The sequence below is a fragment of the Ursus maritimus genome, unplaced genomic scaffold (assembly GCF_017311325.1).
Source record: "Ursus maritimus isolate PB19 unplaced genomic scaffold, ASM1731132v1 scaffold_16, whole genome shotgun sequence".
In the NCBI taxonomy this organism is placed as follows: Eukaryota; Metazoa; Chordata; class Mammalia; order Carnivora; family Ursidae; genus Ursus; species Ursus maritimus.
In genome coordinates this window covers 13157515-13174784 of record NW_024424008.1, presented here as the reverse complement: position 1 = coordinate 13174784, position 17270 = coordinate 13157515, and the positions used below count along the sequence as shown (strand labels likewise).

At 48.2% G+C, this 17270-nt stretch overlaps 1 protein-coding gene across 1 annotated transcript in view; it reads left to right on the top strand.

Annotated features, from left to right (window-relative positions):
• TENM4 (teneurin transmembrane protein 4) overlaps window positions 1-17270 on the top strand; it is a 220777-nt gene that overhangs the window by 10256 nt on the left and 193251 nt on the right. Inside the window, exon 3 of the mRNA XM_040630912.1 lies at window positions 16077-16247. Within this exon, the coding sequence (XP_040486846.1) occupies window positions 16077-16247 (171 nt within the window). The remainder of the gene's footprint in view (window positions 1-16076; window positions 16248-17270) is intronic.

The following is a 17270-nucleotide window of genomic DNA, read 5'->3' as shown; positions in this document are numbered from 1 at the left end:
TCTACAGCCCAACGGACCTTGTCTGTGTTGACCTTCTGCCGTTACCTTGCTGGGCCACGTGGGCAAGGACTCGCCCTGCTCAAGATGACTTTCCCCGTGTGTAAAATAGGAATAAACAAGCGAACAGAAGACTAGCCGACATGATGAAGGCGTTCAACACGTTTCCGCTCAGCGTGGAAAGAACTTTTCCAGCTTTGCAGACCTCACTCTCTTCCCTCCCCCCAATCTCCTCCCACTGGTGGAACAGCCAGCAGCCAGACCCCAACGAAGCCCATTGATCCAGGCCATGTGGCCCAGCCCGCCGGGCACAGAGCAGGGCGGAGGAGGAGAGCGGGACTGAAGGCAAGCAGATAACATCAGTCTCCCCACGTTTCCAATTTCGGCTCCTGCGCAGTGTTCAGGGCTCTGGCTCTACTCCTAGGAGCCCAAGACTAGGACTGAGACCCAAACCTCACTCAGCCATGCCTCCCTTCCCTTTATACGCACTCAGCCACCAGGCCCTGCCTGCTTGTGTTCAAAACCAGATTTACTGAGATAGAATTTACACACAGAAAATTCACACTTTTGAGGTGTCCCATCTATGCATTCTGACAGATGCATAGATTTGCGTGACCACCCCCAGAGTCAAAACACAGACCATTTCCCGCACCCCAGAAAGTTCCCTTGCGTCCCTTTATGCTCAACCCTGTCCTGGTTCTCAGCCTCTGGCAAACACTCAGCTGTTCCCTGTTGGGTAGTTTTAGGTACTGTTTTTCAGAGGTGTAGTACAGAGGTGATTTACTTGCTGGATTCAGAATCAAACTCTAAGATATTAAAGGGATGAGGAAACTAAGATAGAATCCAGAATTCAAGATAGTAGGGCAAACCGCGGAAACATTCTAGGGTCTCCTGTGTGTTGTTCTTGATCTCCTCGAAGGATAGCGGCGAAAGGCCTCCATGCAGCCAGAAGCGATGCACGGGTTTATGTTCTTCTGCCGTTTTTATGGACCGTTTTTTTCGGCACATGTTTTTAAGTATTGACACAGTCCTCGTTCTCGTCAAGTTGAAGAGCTCCATCATATTTGTGCCATCACTGTATCACCGTATTCCTGCTGTTACCAACTGTTCACTAGCTTAAACAGTGCTCCTGTGAACATCTTTGTGTCTCCTCTTCTGTTTGTTCTTCTTTCGATTATTTTGTTCCAAAAGCAGGGTTTCTGGGTCACGAGGGCTGCACAGTTTAAAGCTCTTGTTACGCACTTCTAGGGGCCCCTCAGGAGGGTAGTTTCTGTGCAGTCCCGCCAGTGTGGGGCTTTGTGCCTGAACTTGGGGCAGCTGGTTCAGCGGGGCAAGGGAGGTAATAAGTGATTCTGAGATGCAGAGAAGCTACAAGGGTCTTCATGCCTGGAGGGATTTCCACCCCCTTTCTTTCCGTCAGTTCCTTTGGAAGAGCTGAGCTCACACATTCCTTCCTCAGCGAAGCTCCCGACCCCCTCCCACTGAGCCAGGATCCCAGTTAATATGCTCCGGGAGCGTTCATAATGCTGACCACAACCGCAGCTGGCCATTGTGCCGTGGATCGGTTCGTGCCTGTCCCCACCATCAGACTGTAAGCTTCATGAGGGCAGAAGCTACTTCCGTCTCACTCACTGCTACAGACACGGTTTCTTGTGCAGGGTCAGTATGACGTAGCATGTGTTCAGCAAAAAGTCCGTTGAAGGAGAGAAAGTGAGGGGAAGGTGTCTGGGCCAGAACCTAACCACTGTCGCAAGCCATGGAGTGGAAGGAAAGAAAAAGATGAGCATAGACGCATATGATCACACGGGGAACAGTGAGGGAAGGCCTAGAGGCAGGGAGATCTTGTGAGAGTGAAAAATGGCTTCTGGAAGCTGAGCGGGGAGCACAGGAGTCCGTGTGGGGCGCACTTCCGGCCCTGGCCCTCGGCTGTTCCTGGTTCCCTCTGAGCCTCTGCTTCCTCCCTGGGAATGTTGACGGGAGGCTGTTGGAGGGATGCTGTTTGCCAGTCAGGCACCCGATTCTTCCTGGTCAATGAAATCTTCTTCCCTTCCCCCGGCAAACAAGATGTGTTGGATTTTAGGGCCAAGCCGTCCCGAGTTTGGAAACGCTGTCTCAGAAAAGAGTGGAGTTGACTCATACGATCCTATTTCATAACAACAGCAGCTCCTGCAGAGACAGCACACGCTCCCTGGGCGCTCTTGGCCCTGGCGCGGTGGCAGTTTCAGGGTCCCTGGAGAGGCAGCGTGGCCATGCTCGATCAGGAAGTAGCCCCCACCCTGCATCCAGGGTGCTCCGTCCACACCTTCACCCCGGGAGTGTCAGTTTTACAGATTTGTAGCGTCCTTGGAAAGGGTTTGTCCCCCACATCCTCGTCTTGATTCGACTAATTAATGTGAAAAAGCAGAATTTAATTTAACTTAGGTGCAGAGAGAAAGCGGGAAGGGTCTCCCTGATGGCTGTTCTTGCACAGCCCTGAATACAGAGCTTGTGGAGAGGAGGGGGTACGGTCAGGGCTGTGCTTAGGGCTGCGGGCCCAGGACCCCGGTGGGGAAGCAGAGCAGCAGCTCTTCACTTCAGGGCAAAGGGAGGGGGGCAGGAGAAGAGGAGAGGTGGCTGTAAGAAGCACAGTATTTTTTCTTCTTCCTATCAGCAAAACAACAAAGTCACAGCTAAACAGCTTTCGTCCTTTAGAGACAGCAATACCATTAGTAGCAAGAGCCCAGACTCCGGACAGAGTGAGGCCTGCGTTCCAGCCATGGCCCACACAAGTTTTTCATCCCTCTGAGTCTTGATTTTTCTCCTTGGTAACAAGTCCATTAATATCTAAGCGGTGTTTTGAGCTGTTGGTGAGAAGACATCTGCAAAGGGTCTAGGCCATGGGTGACCCATAGTGGGTGTTCAGTTAATGCCATTCTCACCGTTCTGGGCAGCAAGAGCGCCCAGAGGTTTCAAACCCTCTCAGATTCAGCCGCCAGGGGCCATCCCCGGATGCAGGGATTCCAGGTAATCTGAGATGAAGAAGAAGGCGCTTCCCCGAGCGCAGGTTTGAAACCGCAGAGAGTGTTCACGGAGCCTGGCTGCCAGGTTGTGTCCCGGGCTGCGAGGGACAGACAAAGCCAGATACACTGGCATCACTGCCTTGAGTCTTCCTCAGTTTCGTGGAAAGCCAGATTTGTAAGGAGCTGATGGCAGTCCTAGACAGACGATAAAAGCGTGTTACTGGAGTTTGAGCCTTGTCCCTGTGGGAGCCCGAAGGAAAGAGCAATTCATTCTAAGCAAGAAGATCAGATAAAATTTCCCCAAGGCATTGAGCCTTGTAAATCAAGTAAGATATTGAAAGAGAAGCTACGAATAGCTTTCTGGAAGATGGAACGGCCTCCACAAAGGCAGAGGACAGGAGACGGAAGTGTGGGCTGTCTGGGGCCCCCGTATCAGAACACTGTGTGTTAAGAAGTCCGTTGGTGCATTTGACCCACCTGCCGGCCTCGGTCTCTGTCTCACTGAAGGCTCCTGAGTGTAGAAGCCCAGAAACCACAGTGATCACAGGACACCAGCTGCCTTCCCCCTTAGAAGAGAGGCTGCACGAGGTGCTATGGGGTAAATACCTCACCTTCCTATGAGGCCGTCCAGCCCGTGGATCCCCTCCAGCACTCTGTGTGCTGTATAGAATTCCTAACTGCATTTCCTTGTCCTACAAGCCCCAGATGTGGAAAATGAGGCTGGCTGCCGGTAAATAGCTTGTCCAGCTGCAAGCACGGGTAAGAGAGCTGGGCCTAGAAGCCAGATTTTCTGATTCCAAGTCCTTCATTCCTCCTGACGACCGTACTGTCTCTCAGAGCCCCGCCCCGATGTCCTCCTCTGCCGCAGCCTGCATACCTGCGACTCAGAGCAAAAAACGGGGTCTCTGCCATCCTGGCAGTGGCTTTCTTGTGCCCCCGCTCCCGGCTTTCCTCCCGCGACCTAACCCGATGTGCCTTTCCTGTGTGCCAGGCGCGTTCTGAGTGTTACGTGCATTTGCCCATTGAATCTTCTCAACAGTCTTACTTACCCAACACGTATTTGTCAGGTGCCCACCATGTGCGAAATACCATCCTGTTTTTATTTCCATTTTATAGACAAGAAATGGATGCCCCAGCAGGTTAAGTCGTTTGTCCAAAGCCACATCACTGGTGAGGGAGGGGGCCAGGATATGCCCCCAGAGCCGGCCCTCTTCCCACTGTGCTCTTGGATTCCCTCAGCTAGGGTGGGGCTGGGTGGCACACCTGATCAGAACTGCTGAAAGGATGCGGAGAGCACCTTACTGAGCAGAGAAGCCAACTTACTTTCTCATGGAAGAAGAACTGATGTCTGCCTGTCCCACGCCATGCCCTGTGCCAGGACAGCCGTATATCTGTGGCATTGAGTGGCTCTGTGACTTGTACCAACATGCTTCAGGACCAGAGAGACGAGGGCACCCAGGTGAAATCAGGGGACCTCAGTACCCATCACTCCCGGAGCCCCAGCCCCTCATGTTATTTGATTTCTCATCCTTTCCAGCCTGGAGTTAGATTTTGTTCACAGTGTCCAGTGGGGAAGGAGAAAAAAAGGCCAGTAACATTAATTGTGCTGTGGCGTCCATTTCTTCCCATTGTCCTAAGTGTTACCAGCCAGGCCACCTGTGGCACTGTACAGCAAGACCTAGTCGCTGGGCTCCTGTGTGTGTGTCTGGTTACATGAGCACACAGATTACTTCACCTGAGTGTGCATGCGGAGCTAGTATTTGAGGGGAGATGGGAGTGGAAGGTGGCAGAGATTAAATGAGAATTTTAGGAGAAGTAGCATTTTTCTTGAGAGCTCTCAGAAACTGGAAACGCTTCTTTTGCTGCTTGCTGACCTCTAACTCTGTGTAGCGTGAGTCCATTATGCCGCACTATTCATACACCTGACTGTGTAGGCCTGGGGCTGCAAATACAGAGACTAAAGTCTCTGCATTAGTCCATGTTTTAGACTTTGGGTGTTCTTTCTTTCATTAACTTTTAAGCATTGTGACCAGAATGCCTTATGTTTTTAGTAAACTTTCTAATCTATAAAGAGCTGTCATTAAATTCTTACAAGAGCCCAGGAAATGGCTTTGTATTATTTCCGTTTCTCCAGATGAAAACAGTGCAGGTCAGAGTGGTTAAGTGACTTGTCTGCTGATGCACAGCTAATAAGGGCCAGAGCCGGCAGGCTGGCTGGCTCTGCAGATCTGCTCCATTGAGTACACAGGTGGCTAGCAGAGCCGGCGAGGGACAGGAAGCATGTGGACACACTGTCAGGGCAGTGTGCATGGGAGAGGTCCCGGTATCAAGGGCCCCAGGCTGGGCAGGGGAGGGCAGAAGTCGTCTTTGGCTCAGGATAATGGTGAAACTCCACACAGAGAAAGGTGACATTTGAAGTAGGCCTTGAAGGGTGGGAGAAAGGTTTTTTAAATAGGGAGGGCAGTGGCCATTTCCACACAGAGACGTTGCATCAGCAAAAGCCTGGAGGCTGGATGGACAGGTGTGTTCCAGGGATAGGAGAAATCACACAGACCCAGACTCCTGAGCAGAGAAAAGCAAGGAATGTCAGCTGCTGCTCTCAACAAGCACGTAAAATGCTCTTGGAAAATTGTGTTTGTTTCAAAGAGATATTACCTCAAGTTTCTGTCCTCAGGAAAACAGTCCGCACAAAATTGGAGCAGTAAGACTGGTCCATATAAAGAGATTTGCCCTTTTCCCCCCATTTTAGTCATTTCCACAGTTTTGCAGCTAATCAGAAAGTCAGCATGCATGCGTTGCAGTTAGGGACAGATTTGGGGCAATCTGGATTTGACTCCGATCTGAGGTTATTCTCTGCCTCTCATTAAATGTGCGATCTTGGGCAAGTTATTGGACCTCTTTGATCCTGTTTCGTCATCTTGCAAACAAGGGTAATACCACAACCTTCCCTGTGGAGCTTCGTGTGGATTACATGGTAACGTGTTTATAAAGTGCTCAGTACATGGCACAGGGTAGCCTTCGGTTAACGACAGTGACTCTGGTTCACTTGACCACCATCATCACCCTGGCGCCCAGAACTCTGTGCAGCCTTAACCTTCCTAATGGAAGGGCTGAACCAAACCAGAGGTCTGTGTCTATCTGGGAAGGAAAAGGGAACTCACATGTATGGCGTGCCTTGCTGTGTGCACAGATGAGGACAGGGAAGCCGGAGAATGCGGTACGATCCCAAAGAGCCAGAAAGTGCCCAGCCGTGGGGCAGGGGACCAGGACGCTCGGGGGCGCAGAAGAGGGACATCACACACTGTGTTCTGTGAGATTCTAAAATGCTCTTTCAAGATGCTCCTCATTTTAAGGAAATATTATCCCAAGTTACAAATCTAGGTGGCAGGCTCCACGTTAAGCTGTCCGCCCTCATTCCTCTTGCTGCAGTGAATGTTCCGGGGGAAAAGACCTATCCTAATAATATATACACAAATTAAAACTCCATTTAGAGGTACAGTAGGGACCACCCCCTAACTGACTTTGATCACAGGAAAAAAAAATCAGTTAACACGGTTGGTATGCCAGAGGAAATCAGGAAATGGGAGGGTTGCTCTGCAGAGCCCTGAACAGGAGGTTCTCCTAGTGATGGAAACGGAGCCTGGAGACAGGACCTTCCACCTCCCATAGCACCCAGGCAGCACCCACGCCCATGTTTCCTCCTGGCCCCGGGACAGTTGACTACGAGGAGGAGGGAGTGATGCCTCACGCGTGAGAGGCGGGTTCTGTGCTGAGTGGAGTCACCTTCACACAGAGAAGCTTTAGAGAGCCTCGGGAATAATGCTGGCACTCGCTGGCATGCAGGAGCTTTCCGCCAGCCTTTGCCCTCCTCTTGGGAACGGCAGGCACTTCCCCAGGCCTGGCGCTGTTCTGCGAGGGCAGAGCCGGCCGCTCACCCCAGCAGAGCAGCTTGAAGAGGCCGGCAACGCCCCAGGTGTCATCGCTGCATCATTAGTGAGCCCTGGAAAATGAAGGGCAGCTCGTGGGCCCTTTCCTAGGTACCAGCACCTCCCGGCTGTTTGCTCTGTTGGCAGGGATTGGATCAAAAACTGCTTGTTTAGTCTGGTCCGGGCTAATGGGAAACCTGTCCCGTGCTCCCCTGACAATAGTCTGAGATGAACTCAGGATTTGGTTTGGGTTCTCGGTGCTGCCGGGATGCATGGTGCAATCATAGATAATTCTGGAGCGAGCCTTGGTTGTCTGGAGTTACAAGATGAGATTGATGTCTATTTCGTCACTGTGTTTTGAGGTGCCTAACCTGTAAAATGGAGTTAGTAATATCTTTCTTAAAATGTTGTGAGATTAAATGATACAACAAACGTGACTCCTCCAGCATTATGCCATGCCCATGGTACACTTTTAATACTTGGGAGCTGTTACTGTTTTAATGATAATCCTAATTGTGTCTGCCCCCTTCCTTGTCTCCCTCTCTTCTTCACTCCCGTGGGCCTGGTGCTGAGGGGAAGAAATGAAAGGCCTGAAGGGCGGGCCTCATGGTGGCCCCACATAGCCTGTCACATGGGCTTTACTTCAGGCTCGAGGAGACAACTCCTTTAATCCGGGACTGCGGTGCCTGATGGGAGAGCAAACCTTGAGGATGGCTTTCCTGCATTTAGTGGGAAGATCTGACGCCGGAAGCTGGAGACTTGGGCTCAGCGCGGTCCCAGGCTCTGCCCAGATGCTCTAGTCAAGTCTGGGTCTCCCCTGTGCCATGAGCGGGGGGCAGATTCCTGTGACTGTAACTGCCATCTTAGCAACACCCCCAACATCGGAGCAAAATCTTGGGCTTCTCGATTCTCTCAAGAAATATCCTTACCTCACTTTTGCAGGGAAAACCTCACTATATAGTTACGATGATGGTGGTGATGATGATGAAAATGATACGAACAAAGAGGGTCGTCTACTTGAGCAAACATTACGCACCGTAAGCTCATACAGTATCTTCACCACTCCTGGGACTCAGTATCATTGTCACCATTTGATAGATGAGGAAACGGAGGCCCAGAAGAGTCAAATCACAGCAGCCAAGTCACATCACTGCGAAGGCGAGAACCAGAGAAGGAGCGCAGGGCTGGCCGGCGGCAAAGCGCTCACCCCGGCGGCGTTTGTGCACTCCCGTCTTCCGGGCTGGGTCTCGGGGAGCAGCACGGCATTGGGGAGTAGGGCAGGGACAGGTCAGGTAACGGGGCTGAGGCGGGTCCAAGGGTTGCTGGAGGTGACCAACCCCTAAATTAGTTATGTATAGAAGAGGTCTTAGTAGAGCCTGCGGGGTGAAGGGTGCCCAGAAAAGATAGCTTTCTTATTCTGTTACTGCAATCGTACCAGTTTATTCTGTACAAATTAGATTCCAGCTCTGGTTCCCCCACGATTTGCCGTGTCAACAGTTTCTGGGGCCCTCCGGTTATGCTGCTGTTTCTCCTCTGCGTTGACAGGCAGTGCTGTCTCCCACGTCTAAGGCGGGCTACACTTGAGCCTCTTACCTGTGCCCAACACCCTCCCACCTTGATTTACAGAAATAGCGAGCAGCTTCCAGCAAACCCTCCCCCACAGCATTGCATGGTGCAGAAAAATGATCAACTGCACCAGAGTCCATTCTCCAGAAAACACTTAATTTGGGGGTGAGAGACAGTAACCCTGATTGTTGCAGTCAGGTTTATCCGGAGACAGGAAGAAAAGCAATATATTTACTTGATTTAAAATTAGCCCCACGTAGTCACCAGTGGGATCCTGTCAGGTTTCTTTATAGCGATTCTGCTTTTAAAAACTGTTTTATCCATTGGGCAAATATCTCTAGTTCCTGTGCCCAAAGTCTGTCAGCTAATGGAAGGATGATAGCAAAGGGCCCTCGATGTAAAGACATTCGCAGTTGGCACGGAAAGGGAATGAGAGGGAATATACAGAAAGAAGAAAAAGGTGATATAACAGCTGGCTTAAACAAATCTTCCCACAGATACAGCAATTAGGAAAATCAATGTAGCAAAATGACAAAGATGAAGACATCTGCCATTTACTGAGCTCCTACTGTGTGCCTGGCAAATTGCATGGCAGTTCTAAGCAAATTACATGCATTGTTTCATTTAGTCCTTTGAGGTAGATCCTACTAGCCTCATTTTGCAGATAAGGAAACAGAGACTCAGAGGTGAAATTGCCCAAAGTCATGAAACCAGTAAAACCAGCTCTGAGTGCTCTGGAGAGACCCAGACTTGAACCTACAAGTACATAGCTTTGACTGTGGGTGTCAGCCATGCCTCTGGTAGGCAGGATGTGGAAGGACGGGGGGCCCCATGCTTTGTCCCCGAGAAGAACGCCCCTTTACCTGGCCACGCTGTCAACAGAAGCTTTGCCTTGAATTATCTTTAATTCAGTTTCAGGCATTGTAACTCACTAGCAGTGCGACATATCAGGAGGAGAGCCTGGACTTTGGAACCAGTCAGATCTGGGTTTAGATGTTTTATCACTTCCCATCTGGGAAGTATCTTTGGGCAAGTCATGCAGCCTTTCTGAGCCTCCAGTTCTTTCATCAGAAAATGAGAATAATAGTAATTTTCTCAAGGTTTATGTAAGGATTGAATGAAGTAACATATGTAACTCCCCTTCCTTAAGGGTCTGACACATGTCACGTGCTCAAAAGGAGGATCTCCTCCCCGGGTGCTGTCACCCTTCCTTTCTAACTATTCCTCCTGAGACTGCATTGTAGAACTTCCCCTTTCATGTAAAACAGCATTAAAGTGAGTTTGGAAACGAGGGAAGAAAATCTATCCATAATCCTACCATTATAATTCAAAGTCTGATGTCATTTTTACATACGTCTCTTCAGATTTTTTTGTTCATATGCATATCTGGTTTTGCAGAGATGCAGTCAGCAAAAAGTGCCATTTTATGTCCTGCCTCTTATTTCTTCATGTTATGTCATCAGCATTTGCCCTCACTGCTGGTGGTCATAGTCATTTTTGTATAATGTTTGCGTTGCATTCCTTCCAGTACCTGCAGTATAATTCAGCTAAATCGTTCTATTTTTACACATCTAGGTTGCTTCCAGTTTCTCTGCTCTTGCCCTGCAGCCTACAGCCCTGTGTATTGAACTTCTGGGTTTGGAACTTGTGAATGTTGTGGCTTTGTGGCAAAACCAGGACTGGGACCTGGAGAATGAAACTCTGTCCCCTTGTTGCTGCAGTTCTGTCTTTCTGGTTTTTTTGGTTTTCCCACTAGAGGACCATTGTCAAAGAACTCCAATGACTTAAATTTTACACAAATGACATTATTTATTTTAAAAAAACAAAAACAAAAAAATACCGAGCACTAATCTAAAACAGAAAAGTGGGGAGCCGCATCACTGGGTTGGTTCCCACTGCCTTTTGAAACCAGAAATGCCAGTTGAATCAACAGTTCCTCATGGTTATAACCCTCTCTAGTTACTACCTGGAGCTGCTAATTTACAGATGCAAGTGGGTTCATGCATTAGATTTTTGGAAGGAAGGAAAGCATGCACCGTGACAGGAAAACTCTGCTATACTTGTGTTGGCGACTCCTGCATAATGACTTTGTTAATTGCCTCCTGCTGGCTGGGTGTCTGGGGGGGAGGGGTGCAGCTTCAGTGTCTGAACATCTATTGAGCATTTTTCTTAAAAATGTCAGGATGGAGTTTGTACTTTCTTGGCCATCGCTTATGTCTTGCTGGGCAGGAAAAGGCGACTGGAAAATGTCAACCCTGGGATCAGATTGACCAGAGCGGAGGGAATAAGAAACTTCCCCCACCCTAGCTCTTGGCTTCTAGAAATCATTAACATTTCAGTGTGGGTGATCCTGTGAACCCGCTACCTTTCCACAGCCTTTTTCTGAACTCTTCAGCGTGTTTTCACCTTTTCATGGAATTACAAAGTAGTTTAAAGGGAAAACCAGTATCAAGTTTCTTATTTAGGTCACTTTCAGTGGACTTGAGAGTTTTGCACAAACAGTTGTAAATACAAACCACAAAGTGTAATTTCTATAATCCCGTGATATACATGAGTGGTGAGTGGTTACCATTAATTCCTCAGGAAACAGGGAATATGATGATTACAACTTATATTTTTCAGTGGTCTGGTTCATCCTTAGAGCAGGCTAGAGAAAGCCACTTATACGTCTTAGCTTTTCTGGATCCATGGCTGTTAATTTCAGATGGTTTGGAAAGCATGCATTTCCTGCCCCAGGCAGCTTTAGATTCAGGTAGCTGTGGGCCAGGAAACAGTTATTATCACCAATGGTTCCCCCAGACATGCACGTCAGCCATTTTTGTGGTGTTTTTTGGTTGTGGTGGTGGTTTTTTTAGTTTTGTTTTTCATTTTGATTTGGTTTGGTTTTTTGCTGGTGGCTTTATGTTGCCCATATTTTGTCTTCTATTTAAAGTAAAACAATGGAAAAGAGGAAGCTTGGATCGGGAACACAGGCTCCTGACTTTGAAACTTGTCTCAGACTTATACTAGCGCTGTACTTATATTGGGACTCCTGCATGACTTTGTTAATTGCCTCCTGCTGGCCGGGCGCGGGGGATGGCGCGGGGGGCGGGGGGGGGGTGCTTCAGTGTCTGAACATCTATCGGATATTTTTCTTAAAAATGTCGGGACGGAGCTTGCATTTCCTTAGCCATTGCTTATGTCTTGCTGGGCAGCCTATTGGTGGTATTGGGTAATTTACTTTACCTCTCTGAGGAAATCAGAGTTTGTCACTATAGTTTTAATGTTATTCCACTATCATTGTGTTCATTCTCCAGGATTGATTTTTCAACCTATCTTTACATGAGGATTAAACTGGATAATATGAAGTATTCAGCATGTAGTACAAGTGGTGTCTAAATGGGGGGGAGGGTTCTCAATCAGATGACGGCCCCCAAAGGTGGGGCGACAATCGGGTTGAAGCCAGTGGCTGCGAGGGTGGTAAGAGGATTCCCCCAAAGCAGAACAGAGGAGGTAGAAGTTGACTGAATCCACCCCCAAGGGAGTGGGGGCAGGACGGCAGAGGAAAGGCTGTCTGCAAGGAGGCAGTGGGTGGGGGCTGTATTTCGAGGTGGAAGTTGAGGAGGTGTGGTGATGCATGGCGGTCTCCGTTTTTTGGTAACTGTGCCTGGTTGTAAGGAGCCCATTGGTCTGTTAGGGCCTATGCATATTTTGAGGTGGGTCACCTGAGGCGCCTTTTCTACATTCCACTGCTCACGGCTGTTTGCCCGAAAGTGGGGTCCACGGTCCACTCTCAAATGACTGCAAGTTTGGAGCAGCTATTACTCTTGTGATTGTTTTCAAAGAAAAGAAGAGTGGTTGCTTGAGCTTCTGTGTTCCTTGGACAGTGTGTGGCCGAGCTTGTGTTCTGTCCTTTGGGAAGAAGAGAGCAAAGCGGATTGCTCCTTCTCGCTTCCCCTGTTCCGTGACCTGCAGCTATGGAATCAGCCCCCCACCACACACTACAGTAAGGGAATTGAGGGCCCTCCGGCATGACTGTATTTAAGACCCTGGGTCAGAGAGTAAGGGTCTCTTTTTTGGCTGTAAAATGAGTTACTGGTTGAACTTCACATCTCTGTCTCCACATCATCCCGCTTCTCTCTCTAAATACTACCTTCCACCCGGCGTTTGGGAGCCCAGTCTTGGTGGCCCCGTGCTCACTTTCTTACCTACAAGCCTCCAAAACTGTTTTTGGATGACTGCGTCTTCCAAGAGAGCCCAGGTTTGCATTGCATCCAGAACTTTGCTTTCCCAGGTGGTGAGAAGGAGCAGAGGGAACGGCCAGACTCACAGCTCTGATTGTGGGTCGTGGGGTGGGGGGGGGTGGGGGGATGAGGCCGAGAGGAAGCTCTAGGTCAACATCTTCCCCCCACCAGCTGTGAGCTGTCCTGCCCTAATTAACTTCTCTGGGACACGAGATCTTGTGATCATTTTCACCTATAATACTTTTCCACTGGCTTTTCTTCCCCCTCAGCATATTTTTTTTTTAAGCAAGGAGTTGGTTTTTCATCTTGTTAAAAATAAGAGAAAGCTTTGACAATAAAAATGTTTCTCTTCACAAAGCTGTGAGAGTTCTATTCATTCTGGGATTACTTAATTCTCGTGACCTTTAACAAGACAGCACTTTTGCAGTTAGATGAGATAATTGATTCTAATGGGGAAAGAAGCGCTGTTCATTTAACCGCACGTATCCGAGGTGTCCTCAGTTCAAACACTTTCTCCGTTACCTTTGGAGTTGCCAATATATAGATTAAAACAGTAAGGAGGTAAGCAGAAATGCGAGCTAGTTCAGCCTTGGAAAGAGCAGAGTTTTCACTTCTTTCAGACAAGTGAACTTTTATTATTATTGACAACTACACAGAGAGAGCCGAGAGCCGGGTAAAACACCTCTTTTAGTGCCCAGAACCTAACATACGCTCAAAAAACGTCGGCTGCTCTCTTATCATTCTTATCAACAGTCTGAATAAAAGGCGGCAGTCACGCATATGTACAGTCTACAAAGTGCTTTGCCATATGTGATCTCCTATGACACAGTACTTCTTTCAACGAATTTTCTCCCCACTTCTTGGATGCAGCTAGGTGACGACAGTTAGGATTCCAAACCAGTTTCGTCCCCCTGGTCCAGCACACTTTCCCCTTTCCGGCAGTAACCAAGGAGAAAGCAAAGGGTCAGATTTTTCCGTTTCTGTTACGGAGCACCCCGACCCGACGGAGTCAGACTTGAGTGCGTTCCCTGGGTGGCTCGTGTTGGGACTACAAGCCTGAAGGATGTGCTGTTCTGGTCTCCTCTACACAGTTATTTGTGTCTTGAGGGCGGCCACAAAGCCCCTCCAGACCCCCGTCAGTGACCCCTTCCACAAACCGACCAAGCAACACAACACTCTGTCCTCCTCACGGGATCCTCTGTCAGGAGCCTGGCAGGCTGCTCCGTGTGTGAAAGCGGATGTCTTTATAAAGCCCGCCTGCCTTGCTCCCTAAAGCCAGTGGGCGGAGCCTGGGCTTCCGGCCAGAAAGAATGCTGGTGTCTGATTTCAGAGTTTGAATAGTTGTGGATTCCAGTCTAGACTGTGCCACATGTGAGCCATGTCACCTTCCACATGTTAATCGATGTCATTGTGTCTTAGTTTCTTCATCTGTAAAATGAGGTTATTAATACTCACCTTTCAGGATTTTTGTGAGACTCAAAGGAAATATTGCATTTACTGCTCTTAGTACAATGCCTGGCATGCGATAGGCACTCAATGAAGCAGAGTTTTATAAGTATCTTAACCTTCCGAGCCTTAATGTGCACATCTGCACATTGGGTCTGGCAGAGCTTCCTTAAGGATTAGATGTGATGTATACAAATTTCCCAGGGCACTTCCTGGCATGCGGTTGGTCCCCAGTAAACCTAATGCCTATGGGCTTCATATCTCTGTATATCCTTCCCTGGGTTCCTCTGGCCCTCTTAGTGGGTCAGTTACCCCCTCCTCGGAGCCTTCTAGTCCTTCTGAGCAGATTTAGTTCTTTGTCCATCTTCCCTACTTGACTATGAGCTCATGGAAGCAAGCACTGTCTAATTACATCCTGGTTCTCTGGAGTCAGCCGTAGGTCCTGGTACAGAGTGGGCTTCTAGAAAATGTTCATCGGTACAACAAAGCAGTGATGTTGCATACAGGTTACTGGGGGAGTCAGGGACTGGAGTGTAGATGAGGAATCAGGGCAGGCCTCCCTGAAGACGTAAATAGGAACGATTAACAAGTCTCGAATCCTAAGACAGGATTTAAGCAGACATTTTGTACTAGATTACAAACCTTTTTGGAAACAAGCTTCCTAGCCTTTTCAGGCATTGTGGATGTTAAGGGACAGGTCCATTCTTTGGCGTCTTACGGTCTCTTCTAGATTGTTGCACAAGACTATTTAGCAGTTGCTACCTTGGGAACATGTTTTTAAAACAGAAACACATGTACATGCTACAAAATAAAAAAGTACAACAGAGACACAGTGAAAGATCTCTCCTATCCCTGATCCTTAGCATCTCTTTCTATCTTAGGCTGCACCTGCTGTAACCAATGTCTTTGACATCTTTCAGAAGCATTCTATACATATACAGGATGTTTTTTAACCCAAAGATAGTATTTCACTTACAGTGTTCTGCATTCAGATATACTATTCAGAAAAATACAAAGAGCTTCCACACACTTTTTTATGGTTGCATAGTAACCATAAAAGTTATGGTAACTTATCTATCCCCTTATTAATGGACTGGTTTCCAATATTTTGCTACTACAAGCAGTATTGCAGTGAATAACCTTGTATGTACATCATTTAGTATGTATGTGAGTATATCTGGAGGAGAGATTTCTAGAATTTTCTAGAAACCCTGGGAACCTTTAAGTCCCAGGGTAAAGGGTCTGTTTATTATAAATTCGATAGCTTTTTTCAAATTGTCCTTCATAGGGTTTGTACCAACTTACGCTCACGTCAACAAAGAATGAGAGTGCTTATTTCCTGTTCTCTGTCAGTGCTGTATAATTTTAACCTTTTTCATCTTTGCCAAAGCATATGTGAAAAATAGTATTTCAAAGTTTAACGTACATTTCTCCTATTATGAGTGATACCAAGAGTCTTCATATGATTGAGAGCCAATTGTATTTCTTATTCTGTAAAGTCTGTGTTTATAGTTCATATCATATGCCTACTGAGCTGTTGGACTTTGCTTATTATTTGTAGGAATTATTTTTATATTAATGAAATTAACCCTTTGTGATACAAGTTGCAAACTTTCGCCCTAGATTATTTATCTTTTGAAGCAAAAGGCCAAGACTCCTGAACCCCCTCCAATCCCTGCCCCTCTCCCAGTTCCTCCAGACTGCAAGCCCTCAAGGGCACGGTCTGTGCCCTGAGCATCTCCAGGCCCCAGTTCCCCCGTGTTGGGCTTGGCACTGCAAAAGCCCTCTTCAGGGGTATTTGTTGAACTGAGCTGAACTGAATCCTTGTGCTCCCCACCCCACCCACCCTCCCCTGTGGCTTGGGAGTTCCATTTCCACCTCCGGCAGAAAAAGATGACTTTTCTCATTGCTCACCACAGCCATGCACCTGTTTGGCCTAAACTGGCACCTGCAGCCGATGGAGGGGCAGATGTATGAGATCACGGAGGACACAGCCAGCAGTTGGCCTGTGCCAACGGACGTCTCCCTGTATCCATCAGGGGGCACTGGGTTAGAGATCCCTGACAGGAAAGGCAAAGGAGCCACAGAAGGTAGGGTTGCTGTGTTGTCCGTGTCGTGAGTCCTCTGTGTCTGCCTTTGAACCGAAGAGATCTTCATTATGCGCCTCATGTGCCTGACTCACAGCTCCATGCTCTGGCGCTCCCTCCATCTCTCTGCACTCCACGCCGGCTGCCAGTCCACCTGTGTCTCCATCTCAGCTCCTTGTCACTGTGAGCTCATAGTGGGGCTTGGGCAGCACTCATGGCACTCAGCGGTATCCCATCTCATGCCTTGAGGGAAGCATTATGGGCTTTCACACTGCTGGGGTGGCTGGCTTTGATTGTGTGGCATCAAGACGAGCTCTTCTGGAGCAACCTGATGGGAATGAACGGGCATCTCCAGGAGGGGATGTGGTGAAGCGGGTAGATGGTATGTTGTCATTGAAATACCCTCGGACCCTTGAGGTGTAATGGAAACACCAGTCGAGGTATTCTAGCATTTGCCAACCATGTGACCTTAAGCAAGTCACTTAATTTTCCTGACCACCAGTTTCCTCATCTGGTGTTTGTACAGTTTGTTTGGTTCAAAGCTTTTTGTCAAGAGCATTTCACATTTAATCCTCACAGAGATCCTGTGAGGTAAGTATAATTACTTGTACCCATTTTAGGTGCAAAAACTAAGGGTTACACTAATTAAGTGACTTGACCAGAGCCGCATAGCCAGTAAATAATGGAGCTTGGCATACGAGTCCAGGTGTGGATGACTCCAGAGCTCTTGCTGTCTCCAAAAGTTGTCCTACCTGACTCACCCAATGGTTACAAGACTCTGAAGGAGATATAGATGAAAAATCCCATTGTACACGAGACACAAACATTTCTCCATCAATGGTGGAAGCGGTGGTGACATTTGGAGTTTGGCATTCTTAAACGGGACATTGGTAGACCCATGTTTTGAATTTCTTGAAGAGCTAACATGCCATTGACACAGATGTCTTCACTATCAGCCAAGAGTGGCACAGACCTACAAAAATGGTAATAGGAAATATGACTGAGCTAATGAGCCAGTCTCATTGT